Here is a 25,568-nt window from a genome sequence, read left to right as displayed (position 1 = left end):
CTAGAGCCAGGAATTCATAGCTATAAAAGATCAAACCTGCATGCCAGTAGTTAAAAAGAAATCTTTATTATACAAAATTAAAAACATAAATATATTTACAAGCATCTTAAATACCAGCTTATAATACTTGACATTTTTGAATCATTTCAAATTGGGTTTTCTATAAGCTTTTAAAATGCAAGACTATTCATCCACTTGAGTTACCAGTTTCATTTCTACCATTGCAAATGGGTTTTCAAAATTGTCCATAGTGTCATTTAAAAAAAAAAAAATACAGTGTACTTTTTAAATGACTAGTTTTGGGGGGGAAAAAATCACAGTCCTGAGCTTTCTACCCCAGTTGTGGGATATTATTCCACAAGAACTCTGTAAAACAAATTCCTTACTGCCCTGTTTATATGAACTACTAAAACTTTCTGAAGATTCACATTTCTGGTACTCACATTAATCCATCTCCCTAACTTCTCAGGTTTGCTAAAAGGAAAAGCTGAAAACAGAGAAGAGAGGTGGGGGAATACAAATGCCATTCTGAAATCACAACAGACCTAGGATTAAAAAATCTGATCTTAACTAATTTCTCAAGTCTGTGATTTTGTTATATGAAAACATAAAGTGATTTCAAATGATGCACATGTGATAGCAAATCTCAGTGGCACAATAGGATATAAAGACACTTAAGTGGTTAACTTAATGCCCACTCTGGTGTTCCTTATGAATAAAGAGTAGACAGGTTCAGTAGAATTTTTTTTTTTTAGGTAAGTTATCATCTGGTCTTCAAATTTCAACACTGAGCATGTAATTCATTTCCATGAGGAAAGCAAATGTCCTGGAGAAGGGTCAAAAAAAGGGAAAAGACTCAACACCTATCACCCACACTTAAGAATACAATTTTGTTCTACTTTTCCTGGAAGCCCTCAGCTCAGCTGAGAATCAGAAGTCTTCATCCTCAGAGATTAGCAACAAATTTAAAAGAAAAAGAATGACAACAGGTAAGAGTTATATACATTTTACTAGTTTGTTTCTCACTCGTCCTGGGTATTTAAAAAGGTGTCAAATGAGCCATGGATGCTGGTGGCAGGAGGCAACTGGAAAAGAGGCCTAGGGATGAGGAATACATAAGACTTGTTTACAAATTCAGAGAAAACTGCCCTCTTCTGGATCTAAAAGACTTCTTTGTCTTTAGTAAAACAAAAGTCTTTCTGCGCAGTGAAGATGGTAAGTACAGCTTGCTCAAAAGTGGCGGTTTCTCGGGAGGAAGGTAAGTACACAGTCAGCACAGTGAGCACCATTCTGGGGCGGGCCCGCTCCGCAGAGCCTCGCCACCATCACTGCTGCATGTTGTTGATGATCGCCAGGATGCTCATCTTCTCCTGGGCAGAGTCCACATCCTCATTCTGCTTCTGGGCCACTCCCGTGCCCAGGCCATAGAGCCGCCCACAATATTTGGCATCATCAATACTGTCCTCAAAAAACAACTGCAGAATGGGACAGAGAACCCGTGGTTAAGAATCATGCCAAGTCTCAATACTACCACATCAGCACTTCCCGGCTCTCTTAGAGCCCTCAAAATGTAACCAACTAGAAATTAATTCCATACAGAAAGGTTCCAAACCTTTCCATGCTCCTTTGTGAACGGACCTATTTTCCATGAGTTCTTTTACTACGAGGATCCCTGTGCTGCTGCTGCTGTTTAAGTACAAATGTCCCATTTCGTCCCTTCTCTTTAGCAGGCAGTGCAATGGTTAGGAGCTTGGGCTCTACAGACTGACTTCCTGTGTGACCTTAGGAAAGTCACTTCAACTCTCCGTAAGCCCCTGTTCCCTATCTATAAAACAGTAATACTGTAACAGGTTGTCATGAGTGAGATAATGGACATTAACCACTTATAACAGGACATTTCAACCCTGGCACAACTGGGCAGAATGACTTTGTTGGGGTGCAGGGGGGCTTGTCCAGTGTAGGATGTGTAGCAGCATCCCTGGCCAGTAGCACACTGCCCCTCAAGCCTAACCCCCAGGTTGTGACAACCAAAATGTCTCCAGACACTGCAAACAGTACTTTGGGGGACAAAATCAGGAAGAATGATGCTGTCAGCTTTGTTCTTTCTCAAGATTGCTCTATTTGGAATCTTTTTGTGGTTCCATGTAAATTTTAGAATCGTTTGCTCTATTTCTGTGGAAAATGCCATTGGAATTTTTGCTTTGGGTAGTATGGACAGTTTAACAATATTAACTCTTCCAATCCATGAGCACGGATTATTTTTTCACTCATCTGTGTCATCTTCAATTTCTTTCATCAATGTCTTATAGTGTTCAGTGTACAGGTCTTTGGTTAAATTTATTCCAAGGTATTTTATTTTTTGTGATGCAATTATAAATGGGATTTTTTTTCTTTAACTTCTTTATATTTCATTAGTGTAAAGAAACACAATAGAATTCTGATTATTGATTTTGCATCCTGTAACTTTTTTTTTAATTGATTTTGAGAGAGAGAGGAAGGGAAGGAGGGAAGGAGGGACATTGATTTGTTGTTCCACTTGCTTATGCATTTATTGGGTGCTTTTTGTATGTGCCCTATCCAGAGATTGAACTTGCAATCTTGAAGAATCAGGACGATGCTCTAAATGAACTGAGCTATCCTGCCAGGGCTAGTATCCTACAATTTTACTGAATTTATTAGTTCTAACAGTTTTTTAGTGAAATCTTTAAGTTTTCCATAGATAATATGATGTCGTCTGTAAATAGAGCTTTACTTCCTCTTTTTTGATCTACATGCCTTTTATTTTTCTTGCCTACCTGTCCTAGCTAGAACTGCCAATACCGTGTTGAATAAAAGTAGCAAGAGTGGGCATCCTTGTCTTGTTCCTAACCTTAGCGCTGTTGATTGTGATGTCAGCTGTAGGATAAGTGGGTGGTCTACCAAACGTGTTCACATAATAGAAATTGGAAGAAAAACAAATAATTACAATTAGAGCTGCTAGGAACACCAAATATACTTTTAGATTTGGGCATGCTGAGTGGCCTCCATTTCAGAATGCTTCTTTGCTTTCCAAACTATATTTAATATATCGAACATCATTACAAACAAAAACAAAAAACTGCTTTCAATGTAGTTATCAACTTCCAATAGACACTATAAATTTCAACAAACCTCAGCCCACAAAGGTCATCCATCTCCTTGCCTTACCTCTTTCATCCTGAAGAATGCCATTCCTGTCAGCAGTGAGTCTGAGCCTGCCTGATGCTGCCTTCCAATTCTCTGCAAATCTAACTGATCAGCAACTTCCTGAAGACCTCCCTGGAGATATAAGGAAAACAGATAATATTACAGACCCAACAGTCCTCTACTAAAGTGAATGAAGTCCATTCTTGAGTTTACTTCTTTTGGTGATGGAACAGGCCATTTACTTAACAGGCCTTACCCCAGCCCTCCAAATGATACACTGTGTTATGTTCCATTTTTCACTTCTTTTTTCTCTTTATCATTAATTTTGTCAGATCTTTGCTCCATAAAATACTAACTGCTATAAAACAAGGTTTAAGAAATAGTAAATGCCAGCCCTGGCTGGGTAGCTCAGTTGGTTGGAGCATCGTCCCAATAAACCAGGGTTTCAGGTTCAATCCTCGGTCAGGGCACATATAGGAAGCAACCAGTAAATGCCTTGGTGGGTTGAACAACAAATCGATGTCTCTATCTCTTTCTCTTGCTCTCTCTCTCTCTCCCTTCTTTCTCTCTAAGGTCAATAAATAAAAATTATTTTAAAAGAAATAAAAAAAGTAGTAGTAAATGCCAATCTAATACAAAACAGCAAATCTCTTATATCAATAATATATTTAGGGTAGTGAGTTCTTAAACTATCTAGGGAAGCAACTTTCCACCTTTTCCATTTCATGGCACACAAATTAACTGCCAAAATTATGCGGCATACTATTTTTTTGTCGATCTGACCCTTTTTGTTCCAAAGTGACTTTTTCAAAAATCAAGTGTTTATAATTATATGTAAGGATATCAAGTACCAAGAGTTAATCAGATACAACCTTATTATGTGACGTGACCAATAAAACTCAAAGTTTATTATATGACCTATATATTTATGGTTCAAGACAGGGCATTCACATCAGAAAGCTATGTGTTGGCTGTTGTTATTTTCTTATTTGATAGTCTAAGGGAAAAAATGTCAATGCCTTTAACTAAATAGTCAGGTATTGCATGTTTTGCAGCACAACAGCTGAAAACTGCTGGTGTTGGGTTAAGAACTCCTCTGATCGGAGTCTGGTATGCTATAGACCCCATTCCTGACAAACTGCACATACACCTCCTTTTACCAACTAGTATAGGCCTTACGTGAAGAAAGCCTGCCTTATGAGAGAAGCAGAGGACTCCCTTCATGCCACACAAATTCCTGTGGCAATTAGCTATATATACAACCTGTCTAGTATAATGTTGGCATCTAGGAGGTACTCAAGAATGCATGCTGCTGAAACCGGTTTGGCTCAGTGGATGGAGCGTCGGCCTGTGGACTGAAAGGTCCCAGGTTCGATTCCGGTCAAGGGCATGTACCTGGGTTGCGGGCATATCCCCAGTGGGAGATGTGCAGGAGGCAGCTGATCGATGTTTCTCTCTCATCGATGTTTCTAACTCTCTCTCTCCCTTCCTCTCTGTACAAAATCAATAAAATATATTTTAAAAAAAAGAATGCATGCTGAACAAATAACAAAGCAAGATGATACGTTTGCTTTTTTTTTGCTGTTACTAGTTTTAAGAAAAATATTGTACCTTAAGATTTTTGCAACTCTTCATCAGGTATTTCACATCATAAATGGATGGGAAGAAAAGGTTCAGAATATGAAAGAATTCATGTTCCTCTTCTGGCAAACGAGAGTCAGTAAGTAATTTTACCATGTAGCCAAAGTCATAGCCACTGCAAGGAGAGGAGGAGGCACTAAGTGAAAAAGCAGCAGTTATTAGGCCCCCGCATTCAACAACATTCCTTCTCAAAATTCATGATGTTACCACCTTTCAGTATTCCAAAGGAGTTTACCCTACTGTGATCTGAACATTCCATTAAAAAACAACACAAACTAATATGGAAGAAAACTCAAAGGTTGATAAATGTGTGTTTTATTCATCAAAAATTCAGAAGTACTGGCCCTGGCTGGGTAGCTAAGTTGGTTAGATCATCATCCCAATTCACCAAGATTGCTAGTTCCATCCCCAATTCAGGGCACATACAAGAATCAACCGATAGACCTGGCCAGTATGGTTCAGTTGCCTAGGCATCATCCCGTGCACCAAAAGGTTGCTGGTTCAATTCCTGGTCAGGGTACATGCCTGGGTTGGGGGCTCAACCCAGTAGAGGGCATGCTGGAGGCAGCCAATCAATAATTCTCTCTCATCATTGATGTTTCTGTCTCTCCTTCTCCCTTCCTCTCTGAAATCAATAAAAATATATTTTAAAAATAGTAAGAATAAACAACCAAGTGCTTCGATCCTCTCCACCCACCACTTTCCACTTGGAATACACCCACTGGCAGCTACATGATAGAGCCCATTACTGTGTAACACAAACCAATATGAGCTCCAAATTATTTTTTGAAAAACAAACATGAGTAATAGTTACCATTTCAACTTCATAACTGCTAGTGACCAACAGAAGAGAGCGTAAGAATTCAATTCCCTGCTCTCAAACCGAGAGCTACACATTCTCTGGGGCTGACCTGTGAAATGAAAGCCATTTGACATTGTCACAGAGAACCACCCCTGATGTCATAAGCAGCTCCGCAAAGTGCAGTGTGTCAATCCCTTCCTCTTCGTGCTTCTGAAACTGTAGTCCTGAGTTTGCAAGGAGATCTATGGAATCCTGAGAGTACATGTCCTCTCTAAAAAAGAAGGTGTTCACGTCTTAGTTGATGGATAATGTAACAAAAGCAGTGGGTAACAGCATATCATACAAGTTTTCTTTAAATCTTTAATTATTTAAGAATACAATTCCTTCTTTCCAGTATTCCAGCAAGCATAAAAAGTAGATGATCTTATCTCTAACAGATACAAAATGTGATTTTTCCCATAAAATGTCCTAATTATAAAATATCCACATTTTCCAATTTTTAAAAGAAAAATCTCAAAGAAAATGAAAAAAATTTATATATATATATATATACACACACACACACACACACATATATATGTACATATAGATACATATATATACATATACATATATATGTATATATGCATACATATATATATACATATATATATATGTATATATACCCTAATATGCAAATAGACCAAACGGTGGAACAACAAAACAACTGGTTGCTAAGACGTGCACTGATCACCACGGGGTGCGCGTGGAACACGGCGGGCGTCAGCAGCAGGCAAAAGAGTGCAGAACGTGGCGGGCATTGGCTGCGGCAGGATGGTGGAGCACTGAGCGGGGACACTAGACCAGGGTGCCAGTCGCTATCATCGGGGTGAGCCTCTGGTGGTTACCGAAAATACTTTGCTCCTGTGTGCCGCAGTCCCGCTAGGCGCTCACACCCGCTGCCAGCACCCAGCGCCAGCCCCGATCGCCCCTGAGGGCTTCTCTACCTCCCCCTGCTCCTGAGGGAGGATCGGGGCAGCAGATGCTGCTCTCACACACTGATGGTGCTGGCCCCGCTTGCACCTGCTGCTGGCGCCGGCCCCAATCGCTCCACGCCGCCAGCAGGTGCGAGCGGGGCCATCACTGTCAGCACATGGGAACGGTGGCGGGAGCGGGGCTGCCGGCAGACAGGGGACCAGGGGCCATGGCGGGAGAGGCCAGGCGGGGGCACAGAGGATGGGCCAAGACCTGCCCCTGTGCCCACCTCAGCCTCGTGGCCCACAGTTCCTTTCAAGGTGCACAAATTAGTGCACTGGGCCCCTAGTACTCTCATAATGTTCCCCCATGGAAATAATAAATATAACTAAAGGTTTATATATCCTTGCAGACTATTTTCTCTGCCTACACATACACACCTCCATCCCTTCACCTTTATAACACAATTCATCTTTCTAGATCAATACTCAGACATATCAGTCTTTGTAACGCTGGCATAATATTTCACTGTAAAGATATATCCCTTAAACACAAGAATATTTAGAATAACACAAAAGGAGGGAAATAACTCATTTTCCATCAGATTTCACTGTTTTCCTTTCTTTTGTTTTTCACATAAATTTAGGTGATATAACTGGCAAGAAAATCACCACAATTTTAATTTTTTTCACTAAATTAAAACTGGTGTTGAATTACAATCTTTTGCTCTACCTTATGTAAACATTTTAAATACAAATCCTGCAATATAGTTATTATATTATTTTGCATATTATATTATCATTATGTTACAAATAACAGGCTTTGGCAATGGACTAGAAAAATGCAGTTAAAGGAACAATCCAGATTATCTCCTAAAATAGTTCTTTGAAAGTCAAAGAAATCTTCAAAACACATGGACAACAATCAAAAAATGATTCCTGAGCCATCAAATGCTCTTGGTGCCTAGTTAAACAAAGCAGTGTTGGAGCCTAGCCGTGGCCAGTGTGGCTCAGCTGGTTGGAGCATCGTCCCATACACTGAAAGGTGATGGAATCAATTACTAGTCAGGGCACATACCCAGGTTGCAGGTGTAATCCCAGGGATTGTGTATGGGAGGCAGCCAATCGATGTTTCTCTCACACAGATGTTTCTCTTTCTCCTCTTCCCCCTTCCTCTCTCTAAAATCAATGGAAAATATATCCTCAGGTGAGGATTAAAAAAAAAGAGCTGGGCTGCCCAGCCCGTGTTGCTCAGTAATTGAGCACTGACCTAGGAACCAAGAACTGGCCTGTTCGATTCCCAGTTCAGGGCACATGCCCAGGTTACAGGCTCAATCCCCAGGAGGGGGGTGTAAGGGGCAGCTGATTGTTGTTGTTCCCTTCTCATTGATGTTTCCATCTCTCTACCCCTCTCCCTTACTCTCTCTAAAAATCAATAAAAACATTTTAAAAATTAAAATTACTGGGGCCTAATAAGAAATACAGAAACACTACATCAAACTATCAGCAAAACAATAGTGTCCCCTCAATATGCCCCTTAAAATTTACATCACCCTCAAAAACTGAAAAAGACAATTACCATATGATCCAGCAATCCCATTTCTGGGCATATATCAAAAAGAATTGCAAACAGGGTGTTGAAGAGACATTTGCACATCTATCTTTACAGCAATACTATTTACAATTGTCAAGAGGCGAAAACAACCCAAATGTCCATCAACACAGATGAATGGCTAAACAAAATGTGGCATATACTAGTACATACAATGCAGTATTACTCAGTTTTAGGAAAGAAATCCTGCCACATGCTACAACATGGATGAACCTTGATGACTTTATACTAAGTGAAATAAGCCACTCATAAAACAACTAGAGGCCCGGTGCATGAAATTCGTGCATGTGAGGGGAGGGGGTGTCCCTCAGCCCAGCCTGCACCCTCTCCAATCTGGGACCCCTTGAGAAATGTCTGACAGCCCAGTGGGATCAGGCCTAAACAGGCAGCTGGACATCCCTCTCACAATCCAGGACTGCTGGCTCCCAACCGCTAACATGCCTGCCTGCCTGATTGCCCATAACCGCTTCTGCCTGGCAGCCTGACCACCTCCTAACCACTACCCTGCCAGTCTGATCGACGCCTAACTGCTCCCCTGCCAGCCCAATTGCCCCTAACTGCCCTCCCCAGCTGGCTTGGTCACCCCCAACTGCCCTCTCCTGCAGGCCTGGTCACTCCCAACTGCCCTCCTCTGCTGGCCCGGTCACCCCTAACTGCCCGCTCCTGCAGGCCTGATCGCCAACTGCCCTCCCTTGCAGGCCTGGTCCCTCCCAACTGCCCTCTCCTGCTGGCCATCTTGTGTCCACATGGGGGTGGCTATCTTGTGTGTTGGAGTGATGGTCAATTTGCATTATTACCTCTTTATAAGATAGGATAGATACTACAGGATCCCACTTAAACAGAAAGTAGAATGGTGGTTAACAAGAGCTAGGGGAAGGGAAAAAAGGAATTGTTATTTAATAGGTATACAGTTTCAGGCTTGCAAATGAAAGTTCTGGAGGTCTGTTTCACAACAGTGCAAAGACAGTAAATTTTATTTTTTACCACATTTTTTAAGTTACATCAAAATTTTCCCATTACCAAATAGCCTTGTTTCAACTACCTTTGATTAGCACCCACTCTATATCTTATTTTTATTATGAAAAATACGAATAACCCTCTTTTACAGATAAGGAAACTGAATTACAAAAGGGAAAATAACTGACCCAACGTCAACCAGTAAAGAAATGGCAGAAATTCAAATACTGATCTCTTAACTGGGAAACTGACTTGACTTTAAATAGCTTTACTGAGATACTAGAGGCCCAGTCCATGAAATTCATGCACCGGGGGGGGGGGGGGGGGGCATCCCTCAGCTCAGCCTAGACCAGTGGTCGACAAACTCATTAGTCAGCAGAGCCAAATATCAACAGTACAATGATTGAAATTTCTTTTGAAAGCCAAATTTTTTAAACTTAAACTATATAGGTAGGTATATTGTTATTAACTTAATTAGGGTACTCCTAAGCTGGCCTTTGCTAAAAACATCCTCAATCTGACTGAGGTACCTTCGCTGAGGTCAACCCCTTCCAACTCTCCCATCCACACTCGTCTTGTATATTTGTTTGGTCTATCTCCTTTCGTTCATCCTCTCTATATGTCCAAACCATTTCAACATACCTTTCTCAATCCTCGACACATCTTTCACTCCACGCCGTTCCCTAAAATTAACTTAATAAACTTTACTTAAAGTTTTAAGTTTTAGTTAAACTATAGGTACGTTGAATAAAACTTGATATCATGCTTAATAATGATATTATTTATTGATAAAATTAAATTCCTTACAATATCCATAAAATTAAATCATGACAATGACTGGCGCAGGCCAAAAACTGACTTTTGCGCATGGGCCACGAAGTTTCAATCGCACTGTACATGCGCGCCCGCTCGTGGTAATTTGTGGAAGAGCCACACTCAAGGGGCCAAAGAGCCGCATGTGACTCGCGAGCTGCAGTTTGCTGACCATTGGCCTAGACCAGTGATGGCGAACCTTTTGAGCTCGGCGTGTCAGCATTTTGAAAAACCCTAACTTAACTCTGGTGCCGTGTCACATAGAGAAATTTTTTGATATTTGCAACCATAGTAAAACAAAGATTTATATTTTTGACATTTATTTTATATATTTAAATGCCATTTAACAAAGAAAAATCAACCAAAAAAATGAGTTCGCGTGTCATAGGTTCGCCATCACTGGCCTAGACCCTCTCGCAGTCCCAGAGCCCATGGGGGATGTCTGACTGCTGCAGAGGCGGGACAGGCTCCTGCCTCTGCTGCTATGCTCGCCAGCCATGAGCCAGGCTTCTGGCTGATTGGAGCTCCCCCTGTGGGAGCGCACTGACCACCAGGGGGCAGCTCCTACGTTGAGCATCTGCCCCCTGGTGGTCAGTGAGTGTCATAGCGCCCAGTTGTTCCACTGTTCAGTCAATTTGCATATTAACCTTTTATTATATAGGACTAGAGGCCCGGTGCACAAAAATTTGTGCACTAGCGGGGGAGGGGGGGTCCCTCAGCCCGGCCTGTGCCCTCTCGCAGTCTGGGACCCCTCGGGAGATAACGACCTGCTGGCTTAGGCCTGCTCCCGGGTGGCAGAGGGCAGGCCTAATCCCTAGGTGCAGCCCCTGGTCGGGCTCAGAGCAGGGCCGATTGGGGAGTTGGGATGCCACTCCCTGTCATGCACAGAGCAGGGCGGATTGGGAGGTTGCAATGCCACCCTCAGTCACACTCAAGGCAGGGTCAATGGGGAGGTTGCGGCGCCACCCCGTCACGCACAGAGCAGGGTCAATCAGGGGGTTGGGGAACTCCCCCGTCACACACAGAGCAGGGTCTATCAGGGGGTTGGGGAGCTCCCCCCGTCACACACAGAGCAGGGCCCGTCAGGGGGTTGGGGAGCTCCCCGTCACTCACAGAGTAGGGCCGATAGGGGAGTTGGGGCACCGCCCCCTGTCACACACAGAGCAGGGCCGATCAGGGATTGGGGAGCTCCCCCGTCACTCACAGAGTAGGGCCAATAGGGGAGTGGAGCACCGCCCCGTCACACACAGAGCAGGGCCGATCAGGGGATTGGGGCGCCGCCCTGTATCACCCACAGAGCAGGGCCGATCAGGGGGTTGGGGCGCCGCCACTCTCACACTCAGGGCAGGGCCGATGGGGAGGTTATGGCTCTACCCTGTCACACACAGAGCAGGGCCCGTGGGGGGGGGGGGGGTTGGGGCGCTGCACCCTGTCACACACAGAGCCGCAGGGCGATCAGGGGGTTTGGGCGCTGGCCCCTGTCACACTGATCCCGGTGCCTGGAGGCCTCGCGGCTCCACTGATCCCGGTGCTGGGAGGCATATTACCCTTTTACTATATAGAATAGAGGCCTGTTGCATGGGTGGGGGCTGGCTGGTTTGCCCTGAAGGGTGTCCTGGATCAGGGTGGGGGTCCCCACTGGGGTGCCTGGCCAGCCTGGATAAGGGGATGATGGCTGTTTGCAGCTGGTCACACACCCTTCAGTGTGGGGGTCCCCACTGGGGTGCCTGGCCAGCCTGGATGAGGGGATGATGGCTGTTTGCAGCTGGTCACATACCCTTCAGGGTGGGGGGTCCCCACTGGGGTGCCTGGCCAGTCTGGCTGAGAGCTGTTTTCAGGCTGGGACTGAAGCTCCCAACTGCTCCTTTTTTTCTTTTTCTTTTTTTATTCTGGGCCAGCTTTAGCTCTGGCTCCCGCTCTGAGGCCTCTGCTGCTGAAAGAAGGTATCTGGTTTGTTTAGGTTCTATAATCGAAACAATGTATAACTCCAGCTCTGAGATCCCGGCGGGCTGAAAGCTGGTTTCTGGGGTTTTGTTTAGCTTCTATATTTGTTACAATGTTTCTTAAGCTGCAGGCTCAGAGGCCGGCAAGGCAGGCGGGGAATGTTGGAGTCCTCCATCACTGAAGCAAGCAAGCCTCATGTTAGTTTCAAGCTGCCTGGCTGCCGGCCGCCATCTTGGCTGGCAGTTAATTTGCATATCTCGCTGATTAGCCAATGGGAAGGGTAGCGGTCGTACACCAATTACCATGTTTCTCTTTTATTAGATAGGAAAATTCCCATGCTACACAATTCACTCATTTAAAGGACACAATTCAATAGTTTTTCGCAAAGCACAGATTTGCAATCATCACCACCAATTATAAACCATTTCATCACCTCAAAAAGAAACCCTGTCTCATTAAGCAATCACTCCCCATTATCCCATAATCTCCCCATTCCCTACTCTAGAACCACTAATTTATTCTAGATGTGCCTATCTTGGACATCTCAAATAAATAGAATCATATATGTGGGCTTTTGTGCCTGGCTCCTTCCCCTTAGCATGATTTCAAAGTTCATCCATGTATAGTATATATCTGTACTTTATTCCTTTTTACTGCTCCGTAACATTCAATTCCATGGATATACTGTTTAATTTATCCATTTGCCAGTTCACAGATATTTGGATTGCTTCAACTTTTGGGCCTTCATGAATAATGCTGCTATAAACATTCACTACAAGGTTTTACATGGATATGTTTTCTAATCTCCTGGACATATGCCTATGAGTAGAATTGCTGGGTCATATAGTAACTGTTTAACCTTTTGAGAAACAGCCTTTCTAATTGGACTGTTTTCCAAAGAGGCTATGCCATTTTACATTTCCCCTAACAATGTATGAATATTCTAATTTCTCCACATCCTCCCCAACATTTGTCTTTTTACTGTAGCCATCTAGGGGTATAAAGTGGTATCTCACTGTGGTTTTGATTTGCATTTCTCTAATGACATAATTATGAGCAACTTGTCATGTGCTTATTAACCACCAGAGGCCCGGTGCACAAAATTTGTGCATGGGTAGGGTTCCTAGGCCTGGCCAGCGATCAGGGCCAATCAGAGCCTTTCAGCTGTTGGCCGGGGCCTTTCTTCATTCCCCACCACCCCCTGATGGTTAGCACATGTCATAGCAAGCAATCGAACTCCCGGTCGAACTCCCAAAGGGACACTTTACATATTAGCCTTTTATATATATAGAAGATAGATAGGTTTGTATATCTTCATTGGAGAAATGTCTATTCAGATATTTTGCCCATTTCTAATTGGACTATTTGTCTTTTTATTGTTGACTTGTGAGAGTTTTAAGGGGGACTTTACTTTGAGATTATTTATTTCATCCTCTGCTTGATTGCTCTGTCCAACCCTTACCTGGGTTTGGTGGAAATAAAACTTAAAATTAATAAATTCAATTAGAGCCCTAGCTGGTTTGGCTCAGTGGATAGAGCGTCGGCCTACAGACTGAAAGGTCCCTGGTTCGATTCCCAGTCAAGGGCTCATGCCTGGGTTGTGGGCTTGATCCCCATTAGGGGGCTTGCAGGAGGCAACCGATCAATGATTCTCTCTCATCAATGATGTTTCTATCGTTCTCTCCCTCTCCCTTCCTCTCTGTAATCAATAAAAAAATATATTTTTTAATAAAAAATAAATTCAATTAGAAATTACAATCTGCACAAATGTTGCAGACCTAAGAATAATACTCAGAAGTATCTCAGACACTTACGTAAGGTTGAATTTGAAGTTGAACTGCCAAGTGTTGATTCCAGAAGGATATTCTCCCTTCTCATTCGTGAATGTAAGGCCCAGCTGGATAATTTTTAAAAGGTCAACATTGCACCGCAAAAGCTGATACTGGTAATCTATGGAACTACGAAATTCACCAATTGGTCGCACCACAACACCTGGAAATTCTGTGTCCTGGAAAAAAAAAAACACATAAGGTTTCACAAAATAGTGGATGCTGAATTGGTCATTCATAAACAATATTTTTACCTCAATTTATAAAAGTTATGTGACAAGCCCCAAGATTGTGCAAAAAAAAAAATCTATCTTAAAATACTGATCTTGCCGAAACCGGTTTGGCTCAGTGGATAGAGCATCGGCCTGCGGACTGAAGGGTCCCAGGTTCGATTCCGGTCAAGGGCATGTACCTGGGTTGTGGGCACATCCCCAGTGGGAGATGTGCAGGAGGCAGCTGATCGGTGTTTCTCTCTCATCGATATTTCTAACTCTCTATCTCTCTCCCTTCCTCTCTGTAAAAAATCAATAAAATATATTTAAAAAAAAAAAAAATACTGATCTTGTTGACATCTACAGAAGCACGAAAATCACAAAGCTTTACACAACAACTTGGAGATCCTAGCAGGACATGAATAGAAGTAGGTGATAAACTATAGGTAGATATATAGGCAATTAAGAACATTCTAAGTTCAGAACAATATAGAAATAAAAATATAGAAATAGGGAAGTGAAAATGCCAATCAGAAAAAAGCAGTAAAGCAAAACTGGGTATGAAAATGGTTAGGAGTTGTGGGAGCTTCCATGCCTCCTCTAAAAGAGGCCCTGGATATCACCATGATACACACATGTCCCTCGTCAGCCACTCAATGTCAGGCAGGAATGCGGCCCCTATACTGCCAGATCTTTCCAATTTTTCTAGAGATGGCAAAAATCTGGAATTTAAGTAGGTCCCTTGATTTTTAAATGCTAACAATTTTTAAAAATTGTTTTAAATACTATACAAATGTACCATATCTGTGAGACAGATATGCCCTATGGCTTTAAAGACTTTCAAACACAAAGTAACATTACAAAACATCAAGACGTTAGAGGTTACATCCTTCTCAGACACATTGGCTACCCTTGCTGTTTCATAAAAGCAATATAAACTTCTATCATGTTTAATATGCCACCACTTCAGTGTGATCAATTATTTCAAAATCTTTAATTAAATACTCCCTAAATCCATACCAGAGGTGAGTCAAAAAGAGTAGAGTAGAGCTCTTTACCATGGCAATATAACTGTAACTGAGCACAATTTCTCGAATCTTCCTCATCTCTTCTTCTAGATTGCTGGCCCAGACTTCACAGATAACCTGGCTATTCTCCACAAGTGCTGCGGGCATCCTGAAGAAGCTTGAGAAGTCACTTTCAGCTGACTATGACAGAGGGCAAGCCAATGGTTGATCTGACCTAAATTCAAAAACACATTGTGCAATCACATAAATTTACACACTGGCATAAGATGTCAATAAAACAAAGGCATCAAAACAATATTTTATCATCACTTACCAGTTTAAGCTAAAACATTGAGACTGGCATATTATTTACTACACACACACACACACACACACACACACGTATTTCTTTAACCTAAAGAAACTAAAATTAAGAAACCTGAAGAAACTTTTGCCCATGCTTCCTTTAAATAAAAGGGGAGTAAAAATCATTACCCTACACCAGCTTTCAGCTCTCTCTACAACACCTACAGACTGAAATAGTCCTGTGACCATAAAAATGCCCTTATCTGTAACTTTCACAGCATTTTACTCAGAGATCACATAATGGGAAGTTTTCTAAAAAAATAACTTTAGCCAGTTTAAATGTACCTGGATGCTTTGAAAGCCTGAAAGAATGTGGACCTAAATTCTCACACTTAAAGTCTTTACACTTATATGATGAATATGGGTCTGGGACTCTCCCCCTACCCCCAAAACAGGGAAATTCTTTCCCCCTACAATTTGAAAGTCAAATAGAAGTAGAAGCAATTAACTAACTTAATATAGTGCCTCTTTATGTTTTTTATTGATTTCAGAGAAGAAGGGAGAGGGAAACATCGATGAGAGAGAATCGTTGATCGGCTGCCTCCTGTACACCCCCTACTGGGAATCGAGCCCACAACCTGGGCATGTGCCCTCACCAGGAATCCAACAGTGACCTCTTGGTTCATAGGTGGATGCTCAACCACTGAGCCACACCTAGGCTATAGTGCCTCTTCAGATTTGTGCAAATGGTAATTTAAGTTGTAAAATACTTGCTAATTTCAACCTTAACAATCACAAGAAATATGTGAATTTGAGTTATTAATGTCTACTTTTAAACACATAATATTTTAAAGAAGCGAAGCAATGCCCTGACCGGTTCGCCTCAGTGGATAGAGAGTCGGCCTGCAGACTGAAGGGTCCCAGGTTCAACTCCGGTCAAGAGCATGTACCTTGGTTGCAGGAACATGCCCAGTAGGGAGTGTGCAGGAGGCAGCTGATTAATGTTTCTCTCTCATCGATGTTTCTAACTCTCTATCCCTCTCCCTTCCTATCTGTAAAAAAATCAATAAAATACATATTTAAAAAAAGAAGCCAAGCAGCAATTCAACAATCAAGATAGAGAAGATAGCAGGTTATGAATTCTACCAAAACTAGAATGGTGTATATTCTGGGAGGAAACTGGGGAGGGGACAGTATTCTGCAAGATAAAACTCCACATGGTTCAGCCTCAGAGTATGCTGTTAATTTTAGCAAACGATGCAACTTAAGATGCTTAGTTATAAAAAGACTAAGGAAGTTACCATATAAGCATTTACTTAAAAGGCAACCCCACCACATGGATCCTCAATATAAGACGGTCACGTGCATTTTAGTTTCTAGGAATTTCTCCCTGAATATACAATGAAATTCCTAGAAATAGTAAAATGCACATGTCTGTCTTCCAAAGGAGAGAGCAAGGAAAATCTCTGCTTTCTACTTTCAAATTACAGTAAGAACCTTTTGAGCTCGGCGTGTCAGCATTTTGAAAAACCCTAACTTAACTCTGGTGCCGTGTCACATATAAAAATTTTTTGATATTTGCAACCATAGTAAAACAAAGATTTATATTTTTGACATTTATTTTATATATTTAAATGCCATTTAACAAAGAAAAATCAACCAAAAAAATGAGTTCGCGTGTCACCTCTGACACACATGTCATAGGTTCGCCATCACTGCTCTAAACTATGCTTACGGTTTTCCCCAGCAAAAGGGCTTTAAACCATTTCTACGCCCATTAATGTTAAACCAATACCACTTAGCTTCCTTATTTTCCTAACTGAAACAATTCACTTCCTTTTTGGTGCCATTTGAAACACAACCGTAAATCACTGTAGAGGAAGTATCACTTCCATAAAAGCAAAAGCAACCAAGAGACCCAAGGGAAAAAATGCCTTTGGTCTACAAGCAGTAAAAAGCAAGCTTAAAAAGAGGATAATTAGGTATTTACACTAAACCCTTAGAACCAGGCTCCCCAACTAAGATACTCTTATAATTGTATCAAAATAACTCAAGAAACAATCTGAAGAGGCTCCCTCTAGTCAAGGACAGTATGAACATCATTATGAATAATTACTACAGTGTATTAAAACTTCTCAGAGAGGTTTATATCCATTAGTTTATAATGAACTAAGAAAATAAACTTAATTGGTCATCAGTGAAGAATGGTAGTGAATCAACTTATTTTTAAAATTGTATCTTGTCTTTCTGATATAAACTGTACCTCGAAGCAATCACATAGCTGAGGGTTTCTCTTCAGAAAAGTTATCCAGCTAACAAGGGAATATAAAATGATAGAACATCATTATTGTGTGACTCCTAATGAATAATCATAATGGCATTTACATGGGATAAGCACAAAAGGCAAATCTATAAAGACAGAAAAGTAGGCTACAGTAGTGGGATGGGGATAGGAGTTTAACGGAAAATGGGCGTGAGGTATCTTCCTGAAGTGATGGAAATGCTCCCAACTCAACTACGATTGCAGAACTCAGTAAATTTTGCAAAAATCATTAAACTATACATTACAATGGGCAAATTTTATAACATGTAAATTATACTTCAGCTTTGAAACTTGTTAAAATAATCACAATGGCTGTTATCACAAAAAGCAACAAGGTATCATGTGCCTCTTGACAAAACACATCACTGCTATGAAATAGTCACATACCATTTAAGGAGAGACTACGTCTAATAAATGCATCATTACATAATTTCATTCTTGTGCAAACATCACAGCCCAGCTGTATTACTCAGTTGGCTGAGTGTTGACTTATGAACCAGGAGATCACGGTTCCATTCCTGGTCAGGGCACATGCCGGGGTTGCGGGCTCGATCCCCAGTGGGGGGCGTGCAGGAGGCAGCCAATCAATGATTCTCTCTCATTATTGATGTTTCTATCTCTCTCTCCCTCTCCCTTCCTCTCTGAAGTCAGTAAAAATATATATTCAGCCCTAGCTGGTTTGGCTCAGTGGATAGAGCGTCGGCCTGCAGACCAAAGGTCCAGGGTTCGATTCCGGTAAGGGGCACGTACTTTGGTTGCAGGCTCCTCCCCGGTCCTGGTCCTGGCAAATATACGAACAACCAATCAATGTGTTTCTCTCACATCAATGTTTCTCTGTTTTTCCCTCTCTCTTCCACTCTCCCTAAAAATCAATGGAAAAATATCCTCAGGTGAGGAATAAAACACACACACACACACACACACACACACACACACGAAAAAAAACATCGTAGCCCTGACCAGTTTGGCTCGGTGGATAGAGTGTCGGCCTGCGGACTCAAGAGTCCCGGATTCGATTCCGGTCAAGGGCATGTAACTTGGTTGCAGGCACATAACCAGTAGGGAGTGTGCAGGAGGCGGCTGATCAGTGTTTCTCTCTCATCGATGTTTCTGGCTCTCTGTCCCTCTTCCTTCCTCTCTTTAAAAAATCAAGAAAAAAAAAACATCATAGAGTGCACGAACACAAACCTAGATGGCACATGGCCCACTTCACACTTCGCTACATAGTATATAGTCTATTGCTCTCAGGCTACAAACCTGTGCAATGTTATTGTACGAAACAACACAAGATAAATCAAGCACAAGAGAAAAGGATGCAATTAAGAAAGAGATTCAGTAAGCACCAGATGTATGAGGCTGTTGCAAGTGTAACATGATATATTATTGTACAGCAAACTTTTTTGGTAAGTAGAAAGAATACCCTCTAAAACAGTGATGGCGAACCTATGACACGCAAGTCAGAGGTGACACCCGAACTCATTTTTTTGGTTGATTTTTCTTTGTTAAATGGCATTTAAATATATAAAATAAATATCAAAAATATAAATCTTTGTTTTACTATGGTTGCAATATCAACAAATTTCTATATGTGACACGGCACCAGAGTTAAGTTAGGGTTTTTCAAAATGCTGACACGCCGAGCTCAAAAGGTTCGCCATCACTGCTCTAAAATAACACAAAAAGTAAGTACATAAACCAGTAACACGGTCACTTATTATAATTGTAAAGTATTATGTACTGTATATAATAATTGTATGCCATACTTTTTTAATCTTCACCCAAGGATATGTTTTTATTACATGAGACAGACAGACAGACACATCAATGTGAGAGAGAAACATCAATTAGTTGCCTCCCATATGCGCCCCAACCAGAGATAGAACCCAAAACCTAGGTATGTGCCCTGACCAGGAATCGAACCTGCAACCTGTTGGTGTGCGGGACAATGCACCAACCAACTGAGCCCCCCCGGGGCAGGGTTATATGCTATATTTTTATATGATTGACAGTGCAGTAGATTTACACCAGTATCACTTCAAAGCCATTAATAATGTGTTTCACTTAAATGTAAGGATAGCCATGACATCACTAGGCAGTAGAAATTTTTCAGCTCACTTATAATCTCACTAGAGGCCCAATGCACAAAATTCATGGAAGAGTAGGCCTTCCACCAGCTGCTGGCACCAGCTTCCCTCTGGCACCTGGCACCCGGGCTTCCCTCCAGCCACCAGCAGGCACCGGGACCCGGGCTTCCCTCATAGCCCTGGCTTCGTCCAGAAGGTTGTCCAGAAGGATGTGCGGTCTAATTAGCATATTACGCTTTTATTATTATAGATAGGACCACCATAGTACATCAATCTATCATTGACCAAAATATGACTGTCGTTTTGGGGCGGGGGGGGGGGGGATCTAATTTGAATCTGACCACACCTCTAGATTTAACTATCAATTTACAGGAATTATAGGGGACAAAGGAACAAGTTAAATAAGACCACAGAAGTTCAATCAGCACCCTGGCTGGGTGGCTGAGTTGGTTGGAGTGCCATCCCAATACACCAAGGTTATGGTTTTGTTTTGTTTTTTAAATATATTTTATTGATTTTTTACAGAGAGGAAGGGAGAGAGATAGAGAGTTAGAAACATCAATGAGAGAGAAACATCGATCAGCCGCCTCCTGCACATCTCCTACCGGGGATGTGCCCGCAACCCAGGTACGTGCCCTTGACCGGAATCGAACCTAGGACCTTTCAGTCCACAGGCCGATGCTCTATCCACTGAGCCAAACCGGTTTCGGCAAGGTTATGGTTTGATAGTCAGGGCACATACAAGAGTCAGCCAATGAATGCATAAGGGCAACAATAAATCGATGTTTAAAAGAAAAAGAAATACAATCAGCAAAATACAGAAACCACTGTGGAGCCCAGCCGGCATGGCTCAGTGGTTGAGCTTTGACCTAGAGCATCAACCTATGAACCAGGAGGTCACTGTTCAATTCCCAGTCAGGGCACATGCCCAGATTGCGGGCTCAATCCCCAGTGTGGGGCATGCAGGAAGCAGCTGATCGATGATTCTCTCTCATCATTGATGTTTCTCTCTCTTCCTCTCCCTTCCTCTCTACAATAGAAATGTTGTTTTTTAAAGGGAGGGAGGGAGGGACCACTATAGAAATCTAAAGAACCATCCAACTTCTTCAACAAATTGCAAGAAATAAAAATAAGAGAATAGCCCTGGCCAGGTAGTTCAGTTGGTTTAAGCGTCATCCCCATATGCCAAGATGGCAGGCTCAATCTCTGGGGGCACATACAAGAAGTAACCAATGCCCAGCCTGCGTGGTTCAACCTCTGAGGCTGAGCGTCAACCTATGAACCAGGAGGTCAGGTTTCAATTCCCTGCCAGGGCACATGCCCGGTTGCAGGCTTCATCCCCAGAAGAGGGCCTGCAGGAGGCAGCCAATCAGTGATTCTCTCATCACTGATGTTCCTAACTCTCTCTCCCTCTCCCTTCCTCTCTGAAATCAATAAAAATATATTTTAAAAAGCAACCAATGAATCCATAAATAAGTGCCACAACATTTGGGAAATATAATGAACAACATAAACTGATGAACAAAAATAGAGCCAGAGGGGGGGAAAATATTCTAAAATATAATAGAAGTAATCCTGTTATTTGCAGATTTTTAATATTTCCTACAGCTTTTGTGATATCATACTATGTTGATATCATACTACAGTTTTGGTAATATTATTGTACTTAAAATCCTTTTATTCTTGAAATATTAATGTTTATTGCATGTGACATTATTATATTTAAAACCATTTTTCTTGAAATATTAAGGTTTACTGCATGTAACATTATTATATTCAAAATCGTTTTTCTTGGGGGGGGGAAAAAAACTTTAAAAAAAATACATGTTTCTCTCTCTCCTTCCCCCTCTCTAAAATCAATAAATAAATTTTAGAAAAAAATTTTTGTTTGTTTAATCCTCAGCCGAGGATATTTTTCCATTGATTTTTAGAGAAAGTGGAGGGAGAAGAGACAGAGAGAAACATCAATGTGAGAGAGACACATCGAATAGGTATTGCCTCCTGCACACACGCCTGACAAGGGCTGGGGAACCTGCAACTGAAGTATGTGCCCTTGACCGGAATTGAACCTGGGACCCTTCACTCCGCAGGTCGATACTCTATCCACCGAGCCAAACCAGCTAGGGCTAAAAATTTTTTTTTAATAGTGAAAGACTCTCAGGAGACTTATCAACCCATCAAAATGTATAGGCCTTAGCTGGATCCAGTTTTAAACTATTGCTGTGGGGGGGCTCTCACATTTTTGAGACCTTTAGAAGTTTTAACAATGACTGGCTGGTTTTACTTTTTTTTTTTTTTTTTTAATATATTTTATTGATTTTTTACAGAGAGGAAGGGAGAGGGATAGAGAGTTGGAAACATCGATGAGAAACATCGATCAGTTGCCTCCTGCACACTCCCCACTGGGTACATGCCTGCAACCACAAAGTACATGCCCTTGACCGGAATCGAACCTGGGACCCTTGAGTCCGCAGGGCGATACTCTATCCACTGAGCCAAACCCGTCAGGGCTGGTTTTACTTTTTTGTTTTGGGTTCCTGTGAGGGTTCCCCCAACCCCCCGTTTTTGGTTACATTAAATTGTGGCTATGATGTTTAAATGAGTCTTTATCTTTTAAAGATAATGCAAAATATAGATGACTGATACTAAATGCGGGGTTCTGTTTCAAAATAACAATGGAGAAAGCTCCTCACAACTTTATACAATGCTGTCTTCCTATGCATTCTATAAACAAGAAACTGAAATTCAGAGACATTAATTTAAAAAGGCAGCATCATGCCCTGGTTGAGTGGCTCAGTTGATTGGAGCGTTGTCCCATACACCTAAAGGCTGCAGGTTCGATTCCCAGTTAGGGCACCTAACTAGTTTGTGGGCTGGTTCCCCAGTTGAAGGCAACCAATCAATGTTTCTCTCACATCGATGTTTCTCTCTCTTTCTTTCTCTCTCCCTTCCACTCTCTCTAAAAATTAATGAAAGCACATCCTCGGGTGAGGATTAAAAAAAAAAAAAGGCAGCAGCATGACTTCATTTGCAAGAGAATTTTTTTAAAAAAGCTAATCAGCCCTAATCGGTTTGGCTCAGTGGATAGAGCGTTAGCCTGAGGACTGAAAGGTCCCAGGTTCAATTCCGGTCAAGGGCATGTACCTTGGTTGCGGGCACATCCCCAGTAGGAGGTGCACAGGAGGCAGCTGATCAATGTTTCTCTCTCATCCATGTTTCTAACTCTCTATCCCTCTCCCTTCCTCTCTGTAAAAAAATCAATAAAATATATTTTTAAATAAATAAAATAAGCTAACGCCCTAGCTGGCTTGGCTCAGTGGATAGAGCGTCGGCCTGCGGACTGAAGGATTCCGGGTTCGATTCCGGCCAAGGGCACATGCCTGGATTGCGGGCTCGATCCCCAGTAGGGGGTGTTCAGGAGGCAGCTGATCAATGATTCTCTCTCATCGCTGATGTTTCTTTCTCTCCTTCTCTCTTCCTCTGTGAAATCAATAAATAAATATATTAAAAAAAAATAAGCTAACCACATTGTTATACATACCTGACAAATGGGGAACACAAAAGCAGACTATTGACAAAAAAATATGTTAAGACATTCTTCACCAAACCTTCATCTAGAAAAACTGTTGGGAAATAGCTTGTAAGCCCCTAAATGTAGTGCCACTCAAAAATTGAAGAGGAATCAGCCCTAGCCGATTTGGCTCAGTGGTTAGAGCGTCAGCCTGTGGACTGAAGGGTCCCGGGTTCGATTTCAGCCAAGGGCACATGCCCGGATTGTGGGATCGATCCCCAGTGTGGGGCATGCAGGAAGCAGCTGATCCATAATTCTCTCTCATCATTGATGTTTCTATCTCTTCCTCTCCCTTCCTCTCTGACATCAATAAAAATATATTTTTAAAAAACTGAAGAGAAATCATATTATGCACATTCACCTTAGTATAAATAATTGGGTATGCTAGCCAAAAAGAGAAATAATAATAATAATAATAATAATAAATAGTGCCAGCAATTCTGCTTGCCACTTTCCATTCAGTGAGGACTTGCTCCTGAATGAGCCTAAGATGGGAACCAGACACAATATTCCCCTCGGTTAGTCTTCCTCCTTTTAAGCCTCTCAGTACCTGCCTCTCACAGAGTACACTTCACAGTGCACAATGACTACGTTCTTCAAGTATCTATTTGTGCAACACAGTCCCTAAAGGTAACCTAAGTACTTCGTCTGGTTTAGGACCAAAGAAAGAGTAACGAATTTCGAAGCTAAAGGAAAGACTGAGTCTGCTGGATTTACTGAGAAACAGGCCTGCCATCTCCATAATTGCAACTTCCTAACCAATTTTTAAGGATGAATTTGATCGCATGCAATAGGCTGACTTTAAAATGACTCCACATGAGCTACTCCACTCCCTAAAAAAGCCAGGACAAGCACTAATTGATACCTGTTGTTTCCCAGCACTAGACTGTACAAGAATAAAAGGTCCCCCTCTTTCTCTTACACACACACACACACACACACACACACACACACACACTTACTGAGGTCCCTGCCCTGTGCTGATCTGTAGTACAATCTGTTCAGATCGTTCCTGACGACCTACAGAGTAAGTCATTAAGACAACTCCAGAACAAAGCTCGTTTACCCAGGAAAGCTCTGAAGAGCAGCTAATGATACAGCCACCTGAAAGCTTTCTCCGCAAGCAATCCAGCGCCAGCTTGGGAAAAGAACGTTTGGTTTTTCTGGTTTTAAGACGAAGTGTGCAAAAAAACACACACCAATCAACATCACACCCCCCTGCTAGAGGCTGAACAAAGGCTTGGCGGCCTCTGCCTGCGATGGAAAAGGAAGCAGAAGCACGTTAGAAGAGATGGCAGCCACGCGGAAGAGGGTCCTCTCCATAAACGCGCACGGTCGGTGGCCGCCGCCGCCGCCGCCCTCCTCGGCCTTCCCCCCAAGTGTCGGAAGGCACTACCCTGAACCGAACCTCGGTAACACCGCCCGCGGGGGCCAGGCCTGAGCGTCGGCTCATAAAGCCACAGCTCCGGCTCATAAAGCCACAGCACGGCCGGGAAGGTGGCGGGACCACAGGAACCCGAGGGGGGCGGGGGGGGGGGGCAGCCTGCAAGGTTCCAAACTCGGTCCTTTCTTCTACACAACGGCCGTCACCATTCGCCTCCGGTTCTGGATGACCCACCCACTTCACACTCCTCCCTCCCCTCCTCCTCCTCCTCAGCCCTCCCCGCTTTTTGTGCAAAGGAATTCAAACTGCAGGCCGTAGCGTAGGGGCAGACAGACCTACGTTCGAAGCCACACCACCCCTAGCCACGGGGCTCTGCATGAACCGCTTAGCCTCCGGCACGCCTCAGTCTGCCTACCCCGTAAAATGGCTTTAACAACAGCATACACCTCGGCAGACTGCAGTGGAGGAGCCTATTTCAGGTGCTTTGTAAAGTCCTGGCACACGTCCCTGGAGTATTATTGCCCTGCGGAAGAGGCTGTTTACATTACTACTATCCCATGGGCCTCTGTCTGGTCTCGCTCACCCTGCCTCTCATCACGCCCCGTTCTCCTTCCTCCCACAGGCCCAGAGGGCCCCCCCACACCCTCTGGCCGCCCGTTCCTCTCCGGTCGGCGCGGGCCCGCTTACCCTCACAGGCAGGCCCGCGAGAGCTGGCGGGCTGGCGGGCGGACTCCGCGGGAGCGGCGGTTGCGGCCCCTGACCCGGCGCTCTCTTCCCTCTGCCCCGGATCTGTTCCTAGGATCCAGCTGGCCAGCGAGATGGGCGCCCTCGTACGCAGAGCGGCCTTACGTACCGCCCACCAAACACCCTGGCTGTGCCACTCTACCCACCCGGTCCTCCCAACTCGCCTGCTCCCTTCGCGTCACTCCCGACGCGCGCGCGCCTAGCAATGCCTTCTCCTCCCC

The 25,568-nt window shown here is 43.0% G+C and overlaps 1 protein-coding gene across 5 annotated transcripts; it reads right to left on the bottom strand.

Moving 5' to 3' along the window:
* Positions 1-47: 47 nt before the first annotated feature.
* On the bottom strand, positions 48-25,568 carry CNOT8 (CCR4-NOT transcription complex subunit 8). Of its 5 annotated transcripts, none has more exons than XM_081092158.1 (8): positions 25,291-25,388; positions 18,315-18,345; positions 14,987-15,170; positions 13,702-13,895; positions 5,621-5,879; positions 4,777-4,921; positions 3,187-3,297; positions 48-1,475 (listed from the first exon to the last, which is right to left on the bottom strand). In XM_081092158.1, exons 5-8 carry the CDS (start codon positions 5,740-5,742, stop codon positions 1,326-1,328), a joined length of 528 nt encoding a protein of 175 aa, XP_080948284.1. In that variant the 5' UTR covers positions 5,743-5,879; positions 13,702-13,895; positions 14,987-15,170; positions 18,315-18,345; positions 25,291-25,388; the 3' UTR covers positions 48-1,325. The 5 variants fall into 5 exon arrangements, with proteins under 5 accessions (XP_080948284.1, XP_080948281.1, XP_080948280.1 ...); XM_081092155.1 differs by having other exon boundaries at positions 5,718-5,879; positions 25,291-25,369; XM_081092154.1 differs by lacking the exon at positions 18,315-18,345 and having other exon boundaries at positions 5,718-5,879; positions 25,291-25,568.

The sequence above is a fragment of the Myotis nattereri genome, assembly GCF_964212035.1.
Source record: "Myotis nattereri genome assembly, chromosome: 5".
In the NCBI taxonomy this organism is placed as follows: Eukaryota; Metazoa; Chordata; class Mammalia; order Chiroptera; family Vespertilionidae; genus Myotis; species Myotis nattereri.
This window is presented reverse-complemented; position numbering and strand designations above follow the sequence as displayed.